The sequence below is a fragment of the Callorhinus ursinus genome, unplaced genomic scaffold, assembly GCF_003265705.2.
Source record: "Callorhinus ursinus isolate GAN/ISIS: 27379988/994484 unplaced genomic scaffold, GSC_fseal_2.0 scaffold7, whole genome shotgun sequence".
Taxonomy (NCBI): domain Eukaryota; kingdom Metazoa; phylum Chordata; class Mammalia; order Carnivora; family Otariidae; genus Callorhinus; species Callorhinus ursinus.
The window spans coordinates 49,157,967-49,182,351 of record NW_027397069.1 but is presented as its reverse complement, the minus strand read 5'-3'; the positions used below and the strand labels follow the sequence as shown (position 1 = coordinate 49,182,351).

Here is a 24,385-nt window from a genome sequence, read left to right as displayed (position 1 = left end):
TATTTATAGTTCTAATTCTGCTTTTTGTTGGTCTATTCATTTTCTTTTAGATTCTATTTATGAGTGGAATCATATGGTATTGTCTTTCTCCATCTGACTTATTTCACTTAACATAATACTCTCTAGGTCCATCCATGTTGTCTCAAATGGCACAATCTCATCCTTTTTTATGGCTGTGTAATATTCCATTGTATATATGTACTACATTTTCTTTATCCATTTGTTTATTGATGGACACTTAGGTTGCTTCCATGTCTTGGCTATTGTAAATAATGCTCAGTAAACATAGGGGTACATATTATCTTTTCAAATTAGTGTTTTAACTTCTTCCTGGGTAAATATGCAAAGTGGAATTATTGGATCATATGGTATTTTTATTTTTTTAATTTCTTGAGGAACTTCCATACTGTTTGCCCCAGAGGTTGTGCCAATTTACATTCCCACCAGTGGTGCACAAGGATTCCTTTTTCTCCACATCCTTGCCAACACTTGTTGTTTCTTATCTTCTTGATTTTAGCCATTCAACCAGGTGTGAGGTGATATCTCACTGTGGTTTTGATTTGCATTTCCCTGATGGTTAGTGATGTTGAGCATCTTATCATGTGTCTGTTGGCCATTTATATGTCTTCTTTGGAAAAAGTCTATTCAGTTCCTCTGTCCATTTTTAAAATCAGATTGGGGGTTTTATGTTGTTGACTTGTATAAGTTGTATGTTAGCATATAAGTTGCATATATAATTTTGGATATTAACCCCTTATCAGATATGTCATTTGCAAATATTTTCTCACATTTAGGAGGTTGTCTTTTTGTTTTCTTGATCATTTCCTTTGCTATGCAAAAGTTTTTTATTTCGATGTAGTCCCAATCATTTATTTTGTTTTCCCTTGCCTTAGAAGACATATCTAGAAAAATGTTGCTTTGGCTGAGGTCAGAGAAATTACTGCCTGGGCCCTCTTCTAGGATTTTTATGGTTTCAGATATCACATTTAGATTTTTAGTCCATTTTGAGTTTATTTTTGTGTATGGTGTTAGAAAGTAGTCCAGTATCATTATTTTACACATAGCTGTCCTGGTTTCCTAGCACCATTTACTGAAAAAACTTTTACCCATTATATATTCTTACCTCCTTTGTAAAATTAATAGAGTAATTGACCATATGAATGTGAGTTTATTTCTGGGCTTCCTATCCTATTCCATTGATCTATCTGTTTTTGTGCCAGTACCACACTGTTTTGATCACTACAACTTTGTAGTATAACTTGAAATATGGAATTTTGATGCCTCCAGCTGTGTTGTTTCTCAAGATTGTTTTGGCTCTTTAGGGTCATTTGTAGTTCCATACAGATTTTAATATTACTTGTTTAAGTTTTGTGAAAAATGCTGTTGGTATTTTGATAGGGATTGCATTGAATTTGTAGATTGCTTTGGGTAGTATGGACATTGTACCAATGTTTGTTCTTCCAATTCATGAGCATGGAACATCTTTCCATTTGTTTGTGTCACCTTCAATTTCTTTCGTCAGTGTTATATAGTTTTCAGAGTACAGGTCTTACACCTCCTGGTTAAGTTTATTCCTAGGTATTTTATTCTTTTTAGTGCAATTGTAAATGGAATTGTTTTCTTAATTTCTCTTTCTGTGACTTTGTTGTTAGTGTATAGAAATGAACCTTTTCAAATCTTAATTGACCATATCTCTTTTTTCATGAATTCCCTGTTTCGTTTCATTTCTTTTCGCTTTTTCCTTGTCTTTTTCCGTGTCTTTGTCTTTTTCTTTCTTTTTTTTAAGATTTTATTTATTTACTTGAGAGAGAGAATGAGATAGAGAGAGAGAGAGCATGAGAGGGGGGAGGGTCAGAGGGAGAAGCAGACTCCCTGCTGAGTGGGGAGCTCGATGCGGGACTCTATCCCAGGACTCCAGGATCATGACCTGAGCCAAAGGCAGTTGCTTAACCAACTGAGCCACCCAGGCGCCCCTGTCTTTTTCTTTTTCTAAGTAAAAAGAAACTCCATGCTGGGCATGGAGCCTGAAGTGGAGCTTTAACTCACAACCCTGAAATCAAGACCTCAGCTGAGATGAAGAGTTAGACACTTAACTGACTGAGCCACCCAGGCGCCCCTCCCTGTTTATTTTCTACTTAAGCATTCTTTATTCTCTTTTTGACTTGTTAAGGTCCTTTATATATTGAAGATTTTGTCCTTTATACATGGCGTATGTTGGAAATATTTTTAGTAGTAATGCTTTGAGTTTAATTTAGGTTACTGTGCTTTTACGGAATTGTTACTTAACCTAAAAGTTAATTACAAGTTTTCTTTCAAAATTGATCTTGAGGATATTCTGATAGTTATAAGCCTATTGATATTATGAAATGAAATTTTCTCCTGCTTGTAATTACTTTCTAATTTTTATTCATGAAATATTCCAAATGTTTTTAAGAGTGTAGTCATTTAAGCAGCCCTCAGAGAATCTCTCCCTCCCATCTGGGAAGCAGGGACACCTTCTTCCTCTAGCTGTTCATGCCTCAGGCCCTTCCAGCCCCTGTGATGCCTCACTGCTAACAAGCCACACATTTCTTTTCTCTGTGCTTTCTGCATAATATCCTTTTCTGAGGAAGGGAGCACTGAACAGCCTAATTTGAATTATGGTACCAGGTAGGGACCAAGGACAAACCAGGAAAAACTTGATTATCATTTCAAGTAGATTCTCCTGACACACAGAGATGACCCAGCAATGGTGATTGTTATCTCCATGTTCGCGGGTGACAAGGAAACTGTGTTTCTCCCAGCAGTGCTTAAGACTGCCGTCCTTTTAATGATTTCAGAAAGCCTGGGTGCTGTGGGAAACTCCACCTCCTGACAGATGTGTTTTCCTCCTGAATGCCTTTGCTCAGAATATGCCACCACTTTCTGGATTGAAAAGTTCAGCTACTTGGGATAGTGGAAAAACCATGGGCTAAGGGCCAGACGGTTCTGTGCAGAAATGTTCTCACCGGCCATGTGAACAGAAGCCAGTTATTTGACTTCTTGGACCTCAGTTTTCTTGCCTGGAATATGGGAGTTCTGTCATCTACATCATGGGGTCATTGTTGGAATTAATAAGATAATGTCTGTGATGCCCTTTATACGTTGGACTCTATGCGGAAGGCACTCAGTAAGTGGTGGCATTAGGTAATTATTATTTGATATTCTGGGCTTGTACAGTCCTCTTTCCCAGAAGAGGACTGCATTGGTGGAGGAAGCACTCGTCTTTCTTATTCCTCCTGTGCTTGCATGAGCAGGCAGCTTGGAGGTGCCGCTAGAATCCGTTCTCCCCAACTGCTGTCATGTCAGCAAAGCTGTGTTAATAATAATAATTGCTTCCCTTTCTTGTGTCTGTGCCAGGCCTTTTCCTAAGCATCTTACAGTTGTGAAACAGGTGCTATGGTTAACACGTGGAGGCATAGAGAGGCTGAGGAATCTCTCCCAGGACGGACAGGTGGTGAGGGGCACAGCTGGGACGCCAACACCAGCCGCCCGGCTCCCTTGCCCAGCAGTCTCCCGATGTGTTGCTGGGCTGCCCCCTAGAGTGGCAGCCATCCCGTTCTGGGACATTTAACTCAGACATGAAAACACCTGCTAGGAGAAGAAGGAAGATGCCCAGAGTTGAGTGTCATTAACCCGCAGAGTGGTGTCCGTAAGGAGCAAAGCCACTGCCAGACAAAATCCATGCCTTCTGCTGACAACAAACGAGCTTTGTATTTCTTTCAATAAAGAATCTCCACAGTGCCAGGAGAATTCCTGTCGATGGTAATGGTGTCATTTCTTGTTTTGCCGCAAATGCTTTTCTGAAATTGCAGCCCTAGAAACACGAGCTGCAGGAGAGCAGGAGGGAAGCCTTTGTTGATAGTACCAGAGGGTCTGTCGCCTTTGAGTAAATAAATAGACCTTATTTATTAAGCATGTAGAATTTATTTAAAATACTAACTCTAACAGAAGCAATAGAAGGTTATATAGATTTCCAATGGATTGTAAACCTCAAACAATAATATTGCAATATTAGTAATCTAAACGAGCTTCGTCTTAATACTCCTTTTAGCACCCAAGATAATGATGTTTCTCTCCTCAATTCTATTTTAATCTGAAATACAAACAGCTTAGTCTTTGCTTGCCTTGAATCATGATTATGGTGAGGTTGAGCCATCTGTGTTTTTCTTATTCTGCTCATAGCTCCAAGGAGAAGTCCCGAAATTGAACAAGTTGGGAGGATTTCTGTGGAGTAAAATCAAACATACAGTGACATGTAAAACCCTGCAAGATTTTATGTTGCCTGGGAACCTTTTTCTCTCTTAGATTGAGTTGGAGTGAGAATTAATCTCACCCTGCCAAATCATCTACAATTTTCACAACCTTTTGAGGTCTGGAGCCATGTTTCATGCCAAATTTTGCTCACTTCATGTATAATTCCCAGTCTGCTTCTTGTTGACTTCTGAGATGATAAAATTGACTGTGTTTGTTTAAATCAGGATCTATTAAGTTTCTCTCTTGTTGGGACACTAAAAAGCTTTACATATGCACGACTCATGTTTTTAAGTTCACATCAGGAAGAACGGCCATGCCCTCCTATAATGCATTCCCTGGCTGAGACCAAGACTTTGGATAGATTCACCTTGACAGGGCTTACATTGACCTAAGAATTTGTTGTATTTTATAGCTTCAAAAACTATAATTGACTTACAATAAACTGTACATGTTGAAACTGTATAATTTGATAAGGTTTGACATATCTATGCATTCGTGAAATGCTTACCACAATCAAAATAATGAGCATATCTATTATACCAAAAAGTTTTCTTATTCTTTTTGTCATCTCTCCCTCCCACCTACTCAGCTCCCCAGGCAAATCCTGGATCCTTCTACCTGTCTCTATAAATTATTTTGCATTTTCCAGGATTTTATATAAGTGAAATCATATGGAATATACTCAATATCTGGCCACTTTCACTCAGTACAATTATTCTAAAATCCATCCATGTTGTCAAATATATTGACAGCAGAACAGATAGTGAAAGGGATATCCTTGCCCTGTTCCTGATCTTATTAGGAAAATAAAATTAAATATGAGGATACCTGTAGGTTTTAAGTACATCATCTTTATTAGGTTGAGGAAGTTTCCTCGAATTTTAGCTTTCTAAGAGAATGGATATCAGATTTTTAAAAATGCTTTATCTGTGTCTAGGGAGATGATCATGGGTGTTTTTTTCTTTCTCAGTCTGCCAGTTCGGCAAATTACATTGACTGATTTTTTTTGTTGTTGTTAAACCAATCTTGCATTCCTGGGAGAAACTCTACTTGATCATGATATATTACCCTTTATGGAGATCATGAGATTCAATTTGCTAAAATTTTGCATGGAAGTTCATGACAGATACTGTCTATAATGTTTTTCTAATGTCTCTGTCTGGTTTTGGTATCAGGATAATGCTGGCCTCATAAAAGAATTGGGACGCGTTTTGCTTTTCAGTGTTCTGGAAGAGTTTGTATAATAGAATAACTACTATTTTTTCTCTAATATTTAATTTCTACTAGAGTAAAATTCCACAGTTAAATCATCTGGGATTGAACTTTATGGGTATGATTTTAATACAAATCCCGTTTCTTTAATAGGGGCTATATAGATTATTTTTTCTTTAGTGATCTTTGGTAGTTTGTGTCTTTCCAGGACTCTCTTCTATCATCTAAGTTGTCAAATTTACTGACATAAATGTGTTCCCAGTATTTCTTTATACCTATAATTGGTATAGTACCTGTAGTTACGTACCCTCTACCATGCCTACTGTCAGTATTTTTGTCTTCTTCTTCTCCTTCCTAGGGATGACTGGAGGTTTAGGAATTTTATTGATCTTCACAAATAACTGGCATTTGGGTTCACTGAATTTCTTTATAATTTTTCTGTTTTATATTTCATTGACTCTTCCTCTTATGTTTACTAGTTCCTTTTCTGCTTATAATAGGCTTAATTTGCTCTTCTTTTTCCAGTTTTTTAAGGTAGGAGCAGAGTCAATGATTTGAGAGTCTTTTCTAATACATTCATTTATTGCCATAAATTTCCCTCTAAGTACTGCTTTAGCCACCTCCCTTGAGTTGTGGTATGCTGTTTTTATTTTTGTCTAGTTAAGAGTACTATCTACTCCTCTTTTGATTTCTTCTTTTACTTACAGGTTATTCAGAAATATGTTATTTAGTTTCCAAGTTTTTGGTGATTTTTCCAGATGTCCTTTTGTCACTAATTTCTAATTTAATTCCACTGTGGTCCAAGAATATACTCTGCACTTTTTATGATTTGTCTTTGTGATTTTATTGAGGTTTGCTTCAGGCCCAGAATATGGCCTGTCTTGGTAAATGTACCTTGTACACTTGAAAAGAATGTGTTTTCTTCTATTGCTGGGTGAAGTGTTCCTTAAGTGTTAGTTAGGTCAAAATGGTTGATAGTGTTATTTAAGTTTTCTCTATCCTTATTGATTTTTTTGTCCACTTGTCCTAGCAATTATTGAGAAAGGGTTATTGAAATCTCTGTTAGTGTGGATTTGTCTATTTTACTTTTCTGTGCTTTCAGTTTTTACTTCATATATTTTGACGTATTATTCAGTGCATAAATGCTTGGCATTGTTGTGTTCCCTTGGTAAAATAAGTCAGTCAGAGAAAGATAGATGCCATATGATTTCACTCATATGTGGAATTTAATAAACAAAACAAATGAACAAAGGAAAAAAAAAGAGAGTGAGCCGAACCAAGAAACAGACTCTTAACTCTAGAAAACAAACAGATGGTTACCAGAGGGGAGGTGGGGGAGGGGATGGGGGACATAGGTGATGGGGATCTTGATGAGCACTGAGTAATATATAGAATTGTTGAATGACTGTGTTGTACACCTGGAACTAATACAACACCAATTCCAGTATGTTAACTCTATTGGAATGAAAACTTAAAAAATAAAATAAATAGGTCTCTTGTAGGCAGCATGTAGTTGGGTCTTTTTAAATCTAATCTAGTAAGTTTTGCCTTTTAATTAAGATATTATTTACATTTAGTATGATTATATGATTGGGTTAAAATAAGTCTTATTAGCTGATTTTATTTGCCTATTCTGTTCTTTATTCCAACTTTTCTATTTTTGTGCCTTATTTTGAATTATCTTGTAGGATTCTCATTTAATCTCTTTTGTTGGTTTTTCCACTTTATGTATAGTATATGAACCATAGATAGTATAATTTTATTTCCCCCTCTTGTCCCATGTTATCTGCTGTCATATATTTTATTTCTACATATGTTATAAACCCAAAATACAGTTGCTTTTTCTGTCAATTATCTTTTAAGTAAATAACAAAAAGTCTTTTATGTTGAATGACATACTATTCCCACTGTTCTTCATGCCTTTGCGTAGGTTAAGATTAAGATTTACACTTTATATCATTTTTCTCTGCCTAAAGGGCTGCCTTTAATATTTCTTATTGTGTGGGTCTGCTGATGATCGATTTTTTCAGTTATGTCTGAAAAATTCTTGGCGTCATTTGCACTTTTGGACATTGTCACTGGTTATAGAACTCTAGGTTGACATATTTTTAAATTTCAATTCCTTGTAAGTGTCATTCTGGTGTTTTTTGGCTTACATTATTTTCAACAAGAAATCTGCTCTCATTGTTATCTTTTTTTCCCCTCTGCACATAATACATCTTTTTTCTCTGGATACTTTTAAGAATTTGTCTTTATCACTGGTTTTTACTGGTTTTAAGTAACTTATCATGGATATGTCCTGTTATAGTTCTCTTCGGGTTCCTTGTGCCTTACATTCTTGAGCTTCTTGTATCTGCTTATAGTTTTATCAAATTTGGATGATTCAGCCATTATTTCTTCAAATATTTTTCTGACCCTATCTCCTTTCTTCAGGGAATTTAACTACAAGTATTTTAATCTGCTGATAGTTTTCCTACAGATCTTTTTATGCTCATTTTGGTGTTGCTGTTGTCATTTCTTATCCCTGCATTTCACTTTGGACAGTTTCTATTGCTGTGTCTACACTATCACTAAATTTTTTATTTAATATCTAATTGCTTGCAGTATATTTTCATCTCATACAGTGTAGCTCTCATCTCTGGATGTTCAGTTTGAGTCTTCCATGTATCTCTTTAACATGTTCACTCTTTCTTCCACATTCTTGGATATATGGAACACAGTTACGACTATCTCAATATCTTTGTCTACTGATTCTATCATCTGTGTCATTTATGTTTTGTTTCTATTTATTTTTTTCCTTATTATGGGTCACTTTTTTTTACTGCTGCTGTAACTAGTAACTACAAACGTGGTGACTTAAAAACAAATTTAGTGGGGCACCTGGGTGGCTCAGTTGGTTAAGCAACTGCCTTCAGCTCAGGTCATGTTCCCAGAGTCCCAGGATCGAGTCCCTCATCGGGCTCCCTGCTCGGCGAGGAGCCTGCTTCTCCCTCTGGCCCTCCCCCCTCTCATGTACTCTCTCTCTCATTCTCGCTCTCTCAAATAAATAAATAAATCTTTAAAAAAAAAAACCAAAAACAAATTTAGTATCTTACAGCGCTGTAGGTTAGAAAGCCTCACTGGTCTCAGTCAAGATGTCCTCGGGGTCGTATTCCTTTCTGGAGGCTCCAGGCTCTGTATTCCTGTTTGCTTCCTGGCTTTTTCTAACTTCTTTTTTTTAAGATTTATTTTATTTATTTTTTTTTTTTTGAGAGAGAGAAAAAGAGTGCGCACCCATGGTAGGGGGGACAGAGGGAGAGAATCTTTAAGCAGACTCCCCGCTGAGTGCAGAGCCCAGTGTATGGGCTCCATCTAATGACCCCATGGGATCATGACCTGAGCCAAAACCAAGCGTCAGACGTTTAACCAACTGAGCCACCCAGGCCTTTTTTAACCTCTAGAGGCTGCCTGCATCCTGTGGCTTGTGGTCCCCTTCCATCTTCAAAGCCAGCAACGGCTCTCACATTAAATCACTCTGTCTCTCCTGCCTCCCTCCTCCCCTTTTAAGGACTCTTGTGATTATAGTAGGCTCCCTGGAATAATCCAGCGTAGTCTATCTTTATTCTATGGTCAACTGATTAGCAGCCTTAATGCTGTCTTCAGCCTTAATCCCCCTTTGCCACATAATAACATAGTCACAGGTGTAGGAATGACCCTATCACACCTGGTCATTTTTCAGTGGTTGCCAGACATCTTGAATTTCACCTTGTTAGGTGCTGGATATTTTTGCATTCCAAAAAAAAAAAAAAATTCTTGAGGCTTATTATAGGACAGATTTAAGTTTACTAGAAAGAATTTGAACATTTGGGGGCTTGCTTTTTTGTTATGAGAGACCAGAGCAGCGTTTAGGTCTAATTTTGCCCTACTACTGAGGCAGTACCATTATGAGTATTCTACACAATACCTCATGAATTAGGAGACTTTTCTATTCCAGCTGAAGGGGACATGAACCCTTCCTAGCTTTTGTGATCTCTCTGAAGTGTTCCTATAATCCCTTTGGGTGGTTCTTCCCCCAGCCTTGCATAGTTTCCTCACATGCAAACACTGATTAGTTCTCTGCTTTAAATCTCTGAGCTGTGTGTATGTACATGTGTGCTCACATGTGTACACATGACTGTGTGCGTGCAGTTCTCTCAAGTACTCTGCCCTGCACACTCTAGTGACCTTGGCCTTCTCAAACTACCGACTATATCTTTAATCGGGGAGACTGCCAGGCCCCTCTGGGGTTCTTCCTCCCTGGGCCATAGCCTGGAAACTCTTTTTTGGCAATAATCTCTCCAGGCTGGGCAATCCTATGGCTCCCCTTGTTTGTTTCTCTTCTTCTCTCAGGAATCATTATCTTGCATTGTCTGAGATCCAATATCTGAAAACCATGTTTCATATATTCTATCTAGGTTTTTGGCTGTTTGAGGTGGGAGAGCTGTTACTCTTTCCTTGCCAGAAGTAGCGGCCAAACATTTGTTATTTGCCACATATTTCGTTTTGATAAGGGCAACAGTGATACCCAAATATTTAACAATTGCTAGGACTTGGGCACTGACCAAACAGAACAGATAGATGCCGGCCTTAAACAGTGATATGTCCATACCCATGTTTACCAGCTGAAGGTCAGTCCTGTGTAGTGGTAGACCCATAATCCATCCAACTCAGGGATTTGTCACTGACAGTCCCGATGAGACAAAAAGACCTTTGCAATAACACTCACCTGGGTTTGAGTTCAGACTCTGACATTTCTAGCTGACCACATGACTTAAATTTCCTCCATTCCTTAATTTTCCCCTCACTATGGTAGTAAAGGTAAAGTGGGGTAATGTATGTGAAGGTGCCTAGCATCCTGCCTGGCACCTAGAATACTCAGTAGCAATGGGAACCCTTCCCCTTCCCGAACCTGCCTCCATGATCCATTTGGATTCCTCAGTGCTCAGCCAACAACAGAGTTTTACTCACAGGGCAGTCTACCTGGGAGAAAGAAAGGACCATACCCCTGAGCTCTGCCTATGAGGGAGGGGAGCCCAAAGACTCCACTGTGAGGTGCCAGGGAAGGGAGAGCGGGTGTAGTGATCATCACAGTGAAAGAAGCCTCCCCATTGGGCTGTGTGAAGTGGGTCCATGGGAGCTGGTACCAATAGCCGTGGGAGAGGCCCATGCAAGGCACGCCAGCCCCGCCCAGGTGTGGAGAGGGGTAAGGCAGGGCAACAGGTACCCAGATTCAGAAGGGTATGGCGGAGTCAGTCTGACCTGCTTCCTCCTAGCTCATACCTCTGCTCCTTGAGGTGACAACAATTCAGAGCTGTCCTGCCATAGTCCCTTGACAAATGGTGGCAAAGGGGGACAGTGTGAGGGACACTTTGTAGGACTAGATTTCTCTGACATCCTCCTCAAGGATTAGGATTTGCCTCTTACACATGTGACTTTCTCTTCATAATCCACTGTGAGTGTGTCGGGCAGGAGCTCTGCACATACTCTCTGCCCTTTCATTCATTTTAGGGTACGAGTATTTTTTTTATTTGTCACTTTGATTTTCTCTGAAAGTTTCTGTCTCTCTGGAAGCACAAAGCTCAAACATTTTTCTTCAACCTTTTTGTGTCCCCAGCACCTACCGCACACCTGAGCGTAAGTGCCTGCTGATGACAGACAGTATTTGATGACCATGTCATAGAGTGCTTTGTCCAAAACATGGAATAAAGATATTGAGCAGAAAAGGCCCCAAGATAAATCCTTCTGATACACACTGGATACATCCTGCCAGTTTATTCGATCTTATTTTATTTAAACTTAGCTCTGTTTGTTCAACAAACACTTTCTGCTTGAAATTATTCACATCTCTCATGCCTCTGTCCCATCACTGTGTGATGGAAGAAAGTTAACTACCTGTGATAAGGTTTTCAAATTCTTTTGACTGACTTTCCAAATGTATTTGAAAAAAAAAAATGTAACGATCTGTTATTGTTATAGTAAAAAATAACAATAACACTAATTGACTAAGGATATGAATGCCCAAGCTAACATGTCCATTCTGGCATTTCTGGCAAATGTAAATCCTCCATTCAGTGACAAGCAGATCTAGATTAGGGAGGCCTTATACTCTGTCCCTGACAAATCTGTACCTTGTAACCTCCACACCACGGGCACTTCTGATGTAAACGTAGCCTGAAGAAAGCCTGCTGACCCAGAATGCTCTCAGTATTAAGGAGAGGAGAAAAATATGTAATGATATAGCCAAAGGAAGAGAAATAAAACACCCCAACAGTCCTCTGCCCTCAAAACGTCATTTGATAAATGCAGTAAAAATGACTGCCTTTGGAAGCGTGGCCCCAGTCCCAAGGAACAGCTGCTCTCTGACTTGGCTGTGTATTTACAAAGTGCTCTGTGCTTGGGCTTGAGGACACAGTGGCTCAGCTACAGAGATACTTTCAATGAGGAGGGCCACTTGTAATTCAGAGCTTGGACAAGCTTTTTTCGAGCTGATGGCACAGGTGCTGAGTATGCGTCCCGAATTTCACTGCCACTTTCTAATGCTGCTATGTGCCCGTGTGTCTGTGTCACAGTGTACTGTGCACGTTGGGCCACGGATCCTGACTTGGCTCCGTGGCCCCTGCATCTAGCACATTGCTTAGCAACTTTGTAGATGATTAGTAATGTGGAATGAGCGAATACTTCAGAGGGACCTAGGGCAGCATGCCACTCAGCTCCTCAGTTTTTTCAGCTATAAAACTTAGTGGATGACCCTAACATGGAGAATGGCATAGTTTTACGGAGACCGTGGGTTCCATGAGAAGAGCAAGGATATACCGCACACACGTACACACACACCCATTCTCGCTCCCTCTCCTTCTCCCTCTCTTCCTTCCCCTCCCTCCTGCCATGTTTGTGTATACTCCAAAGCGAAATAATATACAGAATAATATATTGAATTCTCTTTCTGACAAAATTAGCACTTAGCACCATTGTGGAGCCCTGGAGACCTTTGCAGTAGGAAAAATCCTAACTATAATTTATATCTGTGTATTGATTGATTTCCTCATTTGTAAATTGCTTGCATACAAATGCCCACCAAATAATTGGCATCTGTAATAACAGTGCGAAGTGGGCATGGAAGGTTTTAGCCTTACATGGGAGACAAGGAACCTCAGGTGGATGGGACAAAAGCCCAGATAAGGTGCATCCTGGTTCTTTGCCATGCGTGCCTGCAGAGCACAGGCAGGTGGGCTCTCATCACAGCCAGGATGGTGGGGACCATGGTTTGCCTCTCTTCCAGATCCAGTGATGCTGCTGACAGACGTCTCTTGTCTTCCCAACCTCCACTTCCTCGCTCACCTGCAAAGTGGGTGGGGGTGGGGGTAGGGGGACCTTGGAGAGATGTGATGAAAACTAGCTTATTGAAAGATTGAAAAAGGATTTTGAAAATAAAACGTTGCATAAAGGTAACAGTTCAAAACTGGATGCCTCTGGGGACGAGAAGGAGATGTAGATCCCTGAACAAAGAACAAAAACATTCTTTGAATTGACAACTGGACGGAAATAGATGAATTTTAAATGAAAATCTGGGTAATAGTTTCTGTTTTTAACCTTGCACTCTCCAGGAAAAAAACAATGTTTGGGGTATGTTTTTCATGTGGGAAATGAGTTCTCTTGAGTTTTTCATATCGAGGGGTCAGCCCTGTGGGGGAAGACACTACCACTCCAAACCACTGAGAAACGCTTCTCAAAGTCTGCTATACTCAGCCCAAGAGGCCAAATTTGGTACTTGAACCATTCCACCTTTGTTTACTTCTCTGAAAAATTATCTACTGGAATTACTCAGGGGGTTTGCCAGAAATGTCAGGCTATTAGAGAGTAGGACTTGGCATTGATTCTTTCTAAATTAAAATGCATATCAACAGGGCCGCCTGAGTGGCTCAGTCATTAAGCGTCTGCCTTCGGCTCAGGTCATGATCCCAGGGTCCTGGGATCGAGCCCTGCATTGGGCTCCCTGCTCAGCGGGAAGCCTGCTTCTCCCTCTCCCACTCCCCCGCTTGTGTTCCCTCTCTCACTGTGTCTCTCTCTGTCAAATAAATAAAATCTTAAAAAAATGCATATCAACATATAAAGAACTAAATCTGGCCAGGGCCTCAGATGTAAGAAAGTATTTTTAAAATTTGGTGCTGCTTGACTTTAATTTATTAAGAAGGTGTGTGTGTGTAAAGAAGCTTAATAACATAGACATATTCACTGAAATTAATACAATAGGATTGCAATAGAAGAACTAAGTTTAGGGGGAAAACAGATATGCCAAACATGAGTGAGCCCAATTGGTGAACTGGGTATAAAACCTAATCTTCTTGGCAGAAAAAGCAGAGAGGAAACAGCTCTGAACTCTGTAATTCTCATTTCCAGACACTGAAAAACATCTTGGGCCTTTGGGGATAGAGGGGAGTCTTTTGTTTTTTGGGTTTTTTTTTCTCCTAATATTAAATTGTTGGAGAAATTCCTCCTATGGCAAAACTATATGGCACTGCCTCATTAGTTATATCTAGAAGACCCTCCTGATTTCCACCCACAGAATTGCTTCTTGAAGTCAGAATAGAAAATAAAACATTAATTTAGAAGGCAACAGAAAATTGGATACACTTTTTTTAAGAAGGAAGGACACTAAGGTAATATTGAATCCCGTACACCGTGTAGCACACACATGCATACAGGTAAATGCACAAATACAATATTCGTAGTTCAAATGACCGCTACTATGTATGGAGTACTTCCTCTGCTGGGCACTCTTTTAAGCCCTTTATATATTTTAACTCACTTAGTCCTCACAACAAGCCTATCAACGTAGATATATTTTTAATCCTCTTTTGGCAGATTAAGATCCGAGGCGTAAAGAGGCTGGGACACTGGGCAGGAGAGTGAGCCTGCCCTTGAGTCCAGGACTGATGGTCTCTCTCTCTCTCTCTCTCTCTCTCTGTTGCTGTCTCTCCCTTGGATGTCTCTTTTCTTTCCATCTTCAACTCTTATTTCTTCCCAGCTGGTTGTCCTTGCCCACACAGTTGAGCAGAAAAATTAAATTAATATTAGATCAGTCTGTGATTTTAAAACAACACACGACCTGAAGTTTCCTTTAGGAGTACACATGATGTGTTTGCTTCTAAACAAGGCTCTATTTTCTCTCCCAGCCGACGGCTATATGCTGATCTTATTTAAAGAGACCAACTCTGTGTTGCTTCAGCCCCTTCAAGCAGTATGTTTAAATTGAAACTTACATAAATTGTTTAAAATAATATGATGTGCATGTTTTCTTTGAAGCTAAATATTGAATAAGTTTTTCTTTTGTTCTTGTTTAAATTTATGAGATGTTCCTTATCTCCCCGATGTCTTTGTAAACTAAAACCAAGGTGGATAAATAAAATCAAAATGTTAGCCCTTGCATTATTATCTTGGGAAGATGCAGGTTTCAAAGGGAAGATCCCTGTGTAGACATTCACACGCTGTGAATACCACCTCTGCAGTCACGACCACTGACTACAGTGGGCTCTCCATCAGTATGATGCCAGGCTGTCAGCCTGACTTCGAAGAAGAACAGCTCTGCAGAGCGAGGAGGCATTAAAGCCAGAAAGAAATGTGTTGACAGGGCGCCTGGGTGGCTCAGTTGGTTAAGCAACTGCCTTCGGCTCAGGTCATGATCCTGGAGTCCCAGGATCGAGTCCCACATCGAGCTCCTTGCTCAGCAGGGAGTCTGCTTCTCCGTCTGACCCTCTTCCCTCTTGTGCTCTCTATCTCTCATTCTCTCTCTCTCAAATAAATAAAATCTTAAAAAAAAAAGAAATGTGTTGACATAAATTAGTGTTTCAGTATGTACTCAGAGGGTCCCTATCCTTAAAAAAATAGATAAATGGATATAGTAGATACCTAAGAATTACAGAGTGCTGCTTTTATGCTTGACTGAGTATTCAAAACCATTTTCCACGATTCCACCATGTTTTGCCACTACATTCTGTGCCATAAGGCTGTCAGTGGGTTCAAAGCAGAGGACACCAACAGCCTACTCAGTCCTCTTTGTTCTATCATTATGTAACAGTCCTGCCGGACAAAGTCACATAACATGGTACAGAGAGAAAATTAATCATCGGCTAATGAGACGGGGAAGTGAAAAGAAGTTTGAAAGAAGTAATTTAGAGGCCCCAATTAGGGCCTATTCTCATGGGTCTCCCGTGGGCACGGCTGGCTGCTCCCAGGTTCAGGGGTGTGAGAAGGGCACGGAGTGGGGAGATACAGAAGCTGCAGCCTCTGGGCATACAGAGCGGTTTTTGCAATCCTCCAGATGAGAGCTAATAAGAACCCGTATAGCAGTGGGAACCAACGCGATAATGGAGAGACCTTTTCAAAGCTAGGTCGGTCTGAAACGTTTTGGATGTGACCGGATGTGGTTGCCTACCAAGGTTTTAAACCAGCAACTGAGGAAGTGGAAGCATTATTGAAAGAAATAGGCAAGGCCTGAAGTGACTCACTGTCCAGGCAGAGGGCAGAGGGCCTGGGCCCTCAGCAGTTTGCTGTGGAGTACATTCCAACACGCGTAAACACAAGCGTGAGCGTGCCAGTAGGCCACACAGCAGAGCAAATAACTTAGCATGGCTTCCAACCCAAGCAACTCAGAGTGACCCCCCGTGCAGAGAGAATGTGGCCTTGGCCCTCAGAACTAGAAATCAACAAGAGTTCGGGAGAAGTAAACGTTAGGTGGGAGGAGTCCCTATAGAGTTGTCTAAGAGGGTCTTCTTTCCTTCTGTGGCTGAGTCTGACCTGCAAGGAGAAATCAGAAGCAGTGGGAACTTACGAAAGAGTTGTCTTAACCATGAGAGACTATGGACTCTGAGAAACAAACTGAGGGTTCTAGAGGGGAGGGGGGTGGGGGGATGGGTTAGCCTGGTGATGGGTATTAAGGAGGGCACGTACTGCATGGAGCACTGGGTGTTACACGCAAACAATGAATCATGGAACACTACATCAAAAACTAATGATGTAATGTATGGTGATTAACATAACATAATTAAAAAAAAAAAAAAAGAGTTGTCTTGCCATTGTATAGATGTTGAGGGCCAGGGAGGGAAAACTCAAGACAGAAGGAGATCCTAAGAAAAAAGGTTGTGGAAAATCCAATTGAGAATGCGAACTCTTTTATTTAGTTTTAAAACATCAACCTCAAAGTTGCCTGACAGCGTCCTGCAGAGACACAACATAGGTATTTTAGTCGAAGGAGATCATTTGACACATGTCAACTCCATGATGGGACTGCCAGGAAGATGCATGCAATAAGCTGATGTGACACTTTCAGTGCAGGCCTGGCACAAAGCAAGCATTTGAGTGTGGCCACTGGTTTTTAGTCAGAATGTACCAGGTCAGCCACAAGGACCCTTCAGAATCAAGAAGGGTCAAAAGCACTGCTAATCCTATAGGTCAGATTCTATAGGGCCTATTTCTGGGGCTTCCCCTAGACTGCAGAAAAGGTGGGTTTTAGAGGAAGTCACTTGTGGACAGGCTAGGGGAAGCAGTGCCACTGAGGCCAAGCTGGAGAAGACGCAGGTACTCCTGCGGGCTCTCTTCGTGGAGCTGACCAGCAGTGCTAGGACAGAGAAGCAGGCTTCTGACAATAGCCCAGGAGAGCAGAATAAGGACAATGGGTTTAGTACAGGATATCAGGTCCTGAGGCAACAGAGGAGGGGTAAATTTCTCGCTGTGAAACTGTTAGAAAAGGGAATGGACTGCCTTGGGAAGTAGCGAATAATCTGTCATTAGAAGGCAGGATGGGCAGATGTTGGGGAACTCAAATGCACAGTGGTGAAGCAAGCAGGATGCCTGATCTTAAGCATGGACACAAATCTCCCCACTCAAGTCAACAGTACTTAAAATAGCTGTCGACGGCTGCATTCCCCCGTTCTGCCAGCATTATATCCCCAGTCAAAGGAGAACAGAGGGTTTTATTTATGGCATGAGGTCTTTGTTTATACCGTGAGCACAGCCAGGCTCCAGGAGCTCACCTTGGGTATACATCTTGTGTTTAAATAGAAAACGTACCTCACCACCTTTGGATCTCTTTAGAAAGATCACAAAAGCATCATGTTAACTTTCTTAGATTCTACTTGTAGGCATTCACTTATAAAGTACACTATAATGTTAACTTATAATCTGTGAGGTTGATTTGCTCTTAATAAATATGTAGCCATCTTCAAGGTTGGGTTTTTTCACAATGGGAAAATGTAAGAGCGATCCTGCCTCCAGGGAACTGGTTTTGAACATTTCTTCTAAGAGAACATTTAGCAATATCTTTTGATTCTAATAAATATATTTTGAGAATACTTTTTTTTAAGATTTATTTATTTATTTGAAAGAGAAGCACAAGTGGGAGAGGGGATTGAGGGAGAGGAAAAGAATGAATCTCAAGCCGACTCCATGCTGAGTGTGGAGCCAGACGCGGGGCTTGATCCCGTGACCCTGAGATCATGATCTGAGCCGAAACTAAGCGTCAGATGCTTAAGCGACTGTGCCACCCAGGTGCCCCAAGAATATCTTCTCTACACACCCATAGAAGTCATCCTTTTTCAGACTCAGGTCAGCTGTCACCCCCTCCAGAATTCCTATCATGACCCTGTCCCCTTGTATTAGTTTCCAGAACTGCCTTAACAAAGTACTGCAAACCGAGCAATAGCTTAAAACAGAAACATTATTCTCTCAGTTCTGGAGACAAGATGTCAGAAATCAAGGTGTTGGCAGGGCTGTCTTCCCTCTGGGACAGAACTAGGGAAGAATCTGTTGCATGATTTTCCCTTCATTTCTGGTTTTTGTTAGCAATTCTTGGTGTTCTTGGCTTGCAGCTACATAACTGAATCTCTGCTTCCCTTGTCACATGGCCTTCTCTGTGTGCACCTAGGTCTCTTCCCTGCTTATGAGGACACCAGTCATATTAGATAGAGTCCACTCTCATCGAGTATGACATTGTCTTCTCTTGATTACATCTGCAAAGTCCCTGTTTCTAAATAAAGTTACATCACAGGTACCAGGAGAGTCGTGACTTCAGCCTCTCTGTTCAGAGAGACACGATTCAAACCATCACACCTGTATCCCAGACCTGTGCCCCTCTTCTCTGTGCTTAGCACCTCCTATTTAAATGTCTCACAACAGTTGTCATACTGTATTGTCATTTTCTGTTCAGGAGTTTTTACCGCCAGACTGTCACTTCATTGAAGGAGGGACTCATATGATATCTTTATGGGCAAGGTACCTAGCAGAACATCCAGCACCTAGTAGGCACTCAGATGTTTGTCAAAAGAAATACTTCGTCATCATCGTCACGATCCTTTATGTGTCTACAATATTAATAACATTTATATAAGGTTACATGAATATTATACATAAAATACATATTTATTAACATTGCACATAAGTGCTACCATGTGTTGTGTACTGACCATGTGCTGAACGTTATGTTAAACACTTAAGATTTTTTTTTAAATCCCACTTAATCCTCACAAGAATATTAAAATTTAAATATGATTATCCCATTTTGCAGATATTAGAAAGACTCAATGTCCTAAGGTTGCACAGTCAGTGTGTGGGAGACCCAAGGCCTGATCACAGGTACATTTGATTGCAGATTTAGGCTCCTGACACGTTGATACACTGCTTTCACACAGACTGTGCTCTCTGAGGCTCCCATTCTGTGGAGGTGGTATGTCTGGTATTTATGCTCACATTTACCTGAAGAAGACATGGAAGCCCAAATAGGTTAAGGGACCAGTCAGCCTTAGTGTCCCTCAGCTGTTACCCAGATCCTTTTAGCTCGAGTTTACCTTTTTAAAAACTGCTTTCCTTTGTTGATCATGAAATGATTTTTAAGAATATTAGAGAAAAGAAGGACATGGAATGAAAAGAAAAGCATTTACTTTGTGAATTTAACTGACGTTGCAGAAGAATAGAGTTGTCGATTACAGTGAACAGAATGTGCCCATGTATCACGACGTAGTGTCTCTGTCCAGTGATGATGGATCATATTTGGAGGCAGTGATTCCTCTGGAGAAAGGAGAGGAGCTTCTACATGTTTCTTAGAGCCCCTCTAGCCTGTCTCTCTGCCCCGGGCCTCAGAAGCTTGGCATCTCCCTGGACTCAAGTTCCCGTCTGGGCCTTAGGTACAAGGAAGGGGCCCTGGGGCCCTGTCTTCTAAGACTCAGCATCCAGCTGGGCTTGACCCAGGTCAGGCTGTGACCCAGGCTCCAGGACTGATAACTGGGGTGTCTGCCTCCTTCCATAAACCCTAGGCTTTGGTTCTTGTGTCTGGATCCTGTCTTGCTTCTCCAGCCTGAGTCCTAGCTCAGGTAACCTCCCCGACTGTCAGTTTCTCTCAGCCTCTGACCCTGTTACATTGCTGCCAAACTTCACTTCCACCTGGACTGAATCAGAACCTGGATCAGGGTGGTTCAGACCCAATGACCTGCCGACGCAGTCCCCCAGCGAAGCTGGCCTCCCTGCTCTTGTGTTTTGTCTGTTGCTAAGGATCTCTGCCCAGGACTAGACCTACTGCTAACCTTTGGCCTGATTACTGCCTCTTCTGTCTTACTATTCTCTAGGAACGCGGCGCCCTGCCTTCTGGGCCCCTCTTGTTCCTGGCACTGACAGCGTACCTCTGTCCCCCAAACCTCAGCCCAGCCCAGCATCCACACCCATGCTTAAGCTAGTTAGGCCCGGCCTTGACCGAGACAGACCTCTATTGGCTTTCTTCTAAGTGGGGTCAAGTTCTCACTTCCAATAATTAGGCTTCAGTGAGGCATTGATGGGAAAGGGCATAAAGGGGGCCAGCCACTGCTCGGGCAGTAGACCAATGGAGAAGGAGGGGTGGGAGGCAGCACAGCCGGCAGGGGGCCTCTGCCCAGCAGAGTGCACATCTGACCTTCGCTGGCTGCCATCCCGGTGAGAATAAAGTCAGAATGCACTAGCTTGAATGACAAGATCCCTTCTCCTCTAATCTGATTCTCAGGGCCCCTCAGGACACTGGTCACAGTGTCTTATGCTCACCATGCTATAGCATGGACATTGATTGGAGTCCCCCAGGCCTATCAGGCTGTCCCTGGCCCGTCTCTTCCTGGGCCACGCGGTGAGCCTCAGTTTACACTTCTCAACTCTTCCGCTCAGTTTGGTGCCCATCCTTCATGTTCTCCTTAAACACAGTGATTTCCCTAAGTGGGGACAATATTACAGTTCCTGACCCCATATCGCGACAATAGTGTGTGCCCAGGAAATGCTGAATGAATGAATGAAAGAAACTGTCATGCCTCTTAACGTCCTGAACACAAAACCCTAACCTGCCCTCTGCACCCTGCTCATCTAACTCATACAACACCAGACTACGTATGAATCAGGAAGCAGGTTTTTTGTTTCTGGTTGTGTCTTGTCCAGTTGGGAAAAGCCAATGAGAAAGAAATACTTGCTGAGCTTTGGCCTTGGTGCCTCTGTCCTCATGGTCTGTGACACAGGGGGGAAGCTGAACAGGGCTGCAGTCTTGGAAATAAATAACTCTTCCTCTTGTTTAAGTACAATTTCTTTTTTTTTTTTTAAGATTTTTATTTATTTGAGAGAGAGAGAATGAGAGATAGAGAGCACGAGAGGGGGGAGGGTCAGGGGGAGAAGCAGACTCCCCACTAAGCAAGGAGCCCAATGTGGGACTCGATCCCTGGACTCCAGGATCATGACCTGAGCCGAAGGCAGTCGCTTAACCAACTGAGCCACCCAGGCACCCTAAGTACAATTTCTGAAAGAAAAGTTCCACTCTGTACTTAATTGGATTCTTTCTTGCTGCAATTTAAGCCTTCTTTCTTCTTTCCCTGAGTGGAATTATAACTCATTATCTCTGAAGTTCACAGGGGCAGCTTTTCTAAAAGCAAGACGAGGAGCTGACTCTTCGAGCTTGCATTCTCCCCTCACCTTTGTATTCCTGTGCATGTGTCTTTCTCAGACTCCCAAAAAGTGTGCATTTGCTTTAATGAGTTAGGACATAATAGGTTCCTGTGCTATTTGAGAAAACAATTTCCATCTGTTCATATATTGTTAAAAAGTTATGGGTTCTTATTTTTAAAATAAAAGTCTAATCCTTCCCTACTTCCTCTTCTCAAATACTAAATCTCAGATCCTTTGAGGTCCAACATAATTTAAGTGTTAATTCCTTTCTAAGCTCTTTTCAAGCTACTGCACTCACCATGCAGATTTCATTAAACCTCAGAGTCTCTTCATATTGATGTCTTGGAAAAAGCAAAGTAACCCTTGCTCTATATTAAAATATTTTGCTCAGGAGTAGTGTGTTTTGTCCCCATTCTAAAGATGTATTTATTTATTTGGCCTTCAGAAAGGAAACAGAAGTCTGTTAAAACTAAAAGAGAATGGAAGCGCTGGGCTTCTCATCTCATTTGTGGGCAACATCTGGTTATTGTAATTCACAGGGTTCGCTGTCCTGAGCAGTTTCAGCCTTAAATCAGCCTGTGTTGGCAAACAACAATGAGGGCCAGGCCAGGAAAGAAACAGATGAATCTTATGCATGGAATGAGATTAAATAAAGGCATATGCATACCAATATTTCAGTTTCTAATATATTCACCTTGAAAGCCAATCTGTTATTTCAGTGTTGATGACACTGAAAGCCATTCTGTTCTGGAACTTCCCCCTTTAGACTTGGTGTCTAGATCAGAAAGATATGTATTGATTTTGTTTTAACAGCAGAGTAAAATTTTAGTAGTGACATGTATCAGGTGAATGATCAAGTCGGGTCATTCTACGTGAGACTTTAAGGTAGTCAAAAGAGCCATGTTTACATATGGAGCCAGAGACCAAGGCCCTGGGGTGGACACTGCCATTTGCTTTGTGATGTTGGGGATTCTACTCAACTGCTTTATGCCTCAGTTTCTTTATCTGTAAAATGAGAATAAGACCTGTGAAACTTTATGAGGATTTTAAATGAATAACCAAAGTGTGAATCTTGTCCCTGTCACTTCCCAGCTTTTATGTCTTTTCTATATCACTTGTTTTGAGCAATGTCAGCACAGAAATCTGGAATACTGTGCCCCAAGAGATTATTCAGCCTAACAGTCCCATGTTACAGATGAAGAAACTGAGAACCATAATTACAGAGGAAGTACCTAGAATGTCAAGGTGACTCCTTTGAATGAGAGTGCATATTTGGCATTTATATTTACATTTTTTTTTAACAAAACCAATATTGAAAAAAAAACCCACCTCATTTTATTGAAGTCATGCTGGTACACTCTCAAGTTAGATGGATTTCCTAAGAAATGGGACAGCAGTCCTCTTGGGCTTATAGATCAGGATCACCCTGCTTATTCTGTTCAACCAAGAGGAAGAGCAGAAATATCCAGGGTATAGGGGAAAGCAATCATAAGCCTTTTCTCAGAAAGGAAAAGTTTTTGCCCGTGCTTCATATGCTCTGGAGTGTCTTCGTAAACAAAGGGTATCCCTGTCACTTCATTGGCCTCTGGGCTTCTCCTACCTTTCAGCACAGGTAAGCAGAGTGAGGAGGCCACGCCTGGGCTGAGGCAGAGGCTGTCCATGAGAGCCACAGATCGGAGGGGCTGGGAGAGGGGAATGGGAATGATCTAGGAGGAAGAGGGAGGAAAGATAGGTGAGTAAGAAAAGGAAGTTCATTGCCAAGGAGTCGCGGAGGGTCACCGTGGCTACTCCTGGTGGTATCTGTGCTGTTTCTACCTGAACATCATCCCACCAGCAGTGAGAATGTCTGCTTTCTGCAAACAGAAGCACTCTCTGGAGAGGGGTCCCTTCCCAGCTACTCTTAGATACGCAGTACAGTATTCTAACAGTCCCTGCTTGTAAATAAATCTGACTTACTTAGGAAAAGTAAATCCCTGCATATCACCATTGAAATTACTTGTTTCATTACCACACTAAAAAAACAATTCATTGCTTATATTGGAAAACCCATTCTTTTGGCCCCTTTCATTTTTTTTATACAGAGTGTAAATTTTTTTTTAAATAATAGGGCATAAAGATTTCAGGAGGGTTGGTCAATTATTTATTTGTTGATTGAATTATAGGAAGAAAGTGTGATTATCCAATGGAATGCAGAAATGTATACAGCTAATTGTGTGCCTGCATGTACTTAACCCAACCATAGTAATCATTTTTTGTTTTTTATTTCCTGGGGGAAATAGGTTAGGTTGGACCTGAATGCATCATTATAAAGTATGCACATATAAATTGAACTTTTCCAAATCTAGGTCGCTTGGATAAGAAGGCTCTTTTGATAAAACCAGACTGACAATTAGATTCACAGGGCACTTCAGTGTTAAATGATATTCTTCCCACATTCTGGGTCATAAGGCAGCGAGCGTAAACAATACACCGATGTTAAGAAACAGAGAATCACATTCGCAACAATAACAAAGCTTCATGGTGCATGGTTTTCCACTTTAATATGCTGTGTTCTGTTCTGCCATGTTAATGTTTTAAGTGATATAATTTCCTTTTCATGTAGTTTTAAGTTCATCTTATTTTCTCTTTGTCTTTCTGCAATAGCTTTCTATAATGCTACATCTTATGCCGGGAGAAATTCCTAACCAAAAAAAAAGCGTAAAGTCAAATAATCTTTGCAGGAAAACAGCAAAAAAAAAAACAATGAAAATTGATTTAAGATCCTCCAGCCAAAATGTTATCTTGTGTACTTTACAGACTCAATCTGTGTCCCAGGCTTCGATCCAGGCCTCAACATGATGACTGGGATCACCCCCATTAACCCAATGATACCAGGCCTGGGGCTTGTACCACCCCCACCACCAACAGAAGTGGCTGTCGTCAAAGAAATAATCCACTGCAAAAG

At 41.2% G+C, this 24,385-nt stretch overlaps 1 protein-coding gene across 1 annotated transcript in view; it reads left to right on the top strand.

Moving 5' to 3' along the window:
- ENOX1 (ecto-NOX disulfide-thiol exchanger 1) overlaps positions 1-24,385 on the top strand; it is a 554,859-nt gene that overhangs the window by 362,943 nt on the left and 167,531 nt on the right. The window contains exon 7 of the mRNA XM_073894310.1: positions 24,238-24,378. Within this exon, the coding sequence (XP_073750411.1) occupies positions 24,238-24,378 (141 nt within the window). The remainder of the gene's footprint in view (positions 1-24,237; positions 24,379-24,385) is intronic.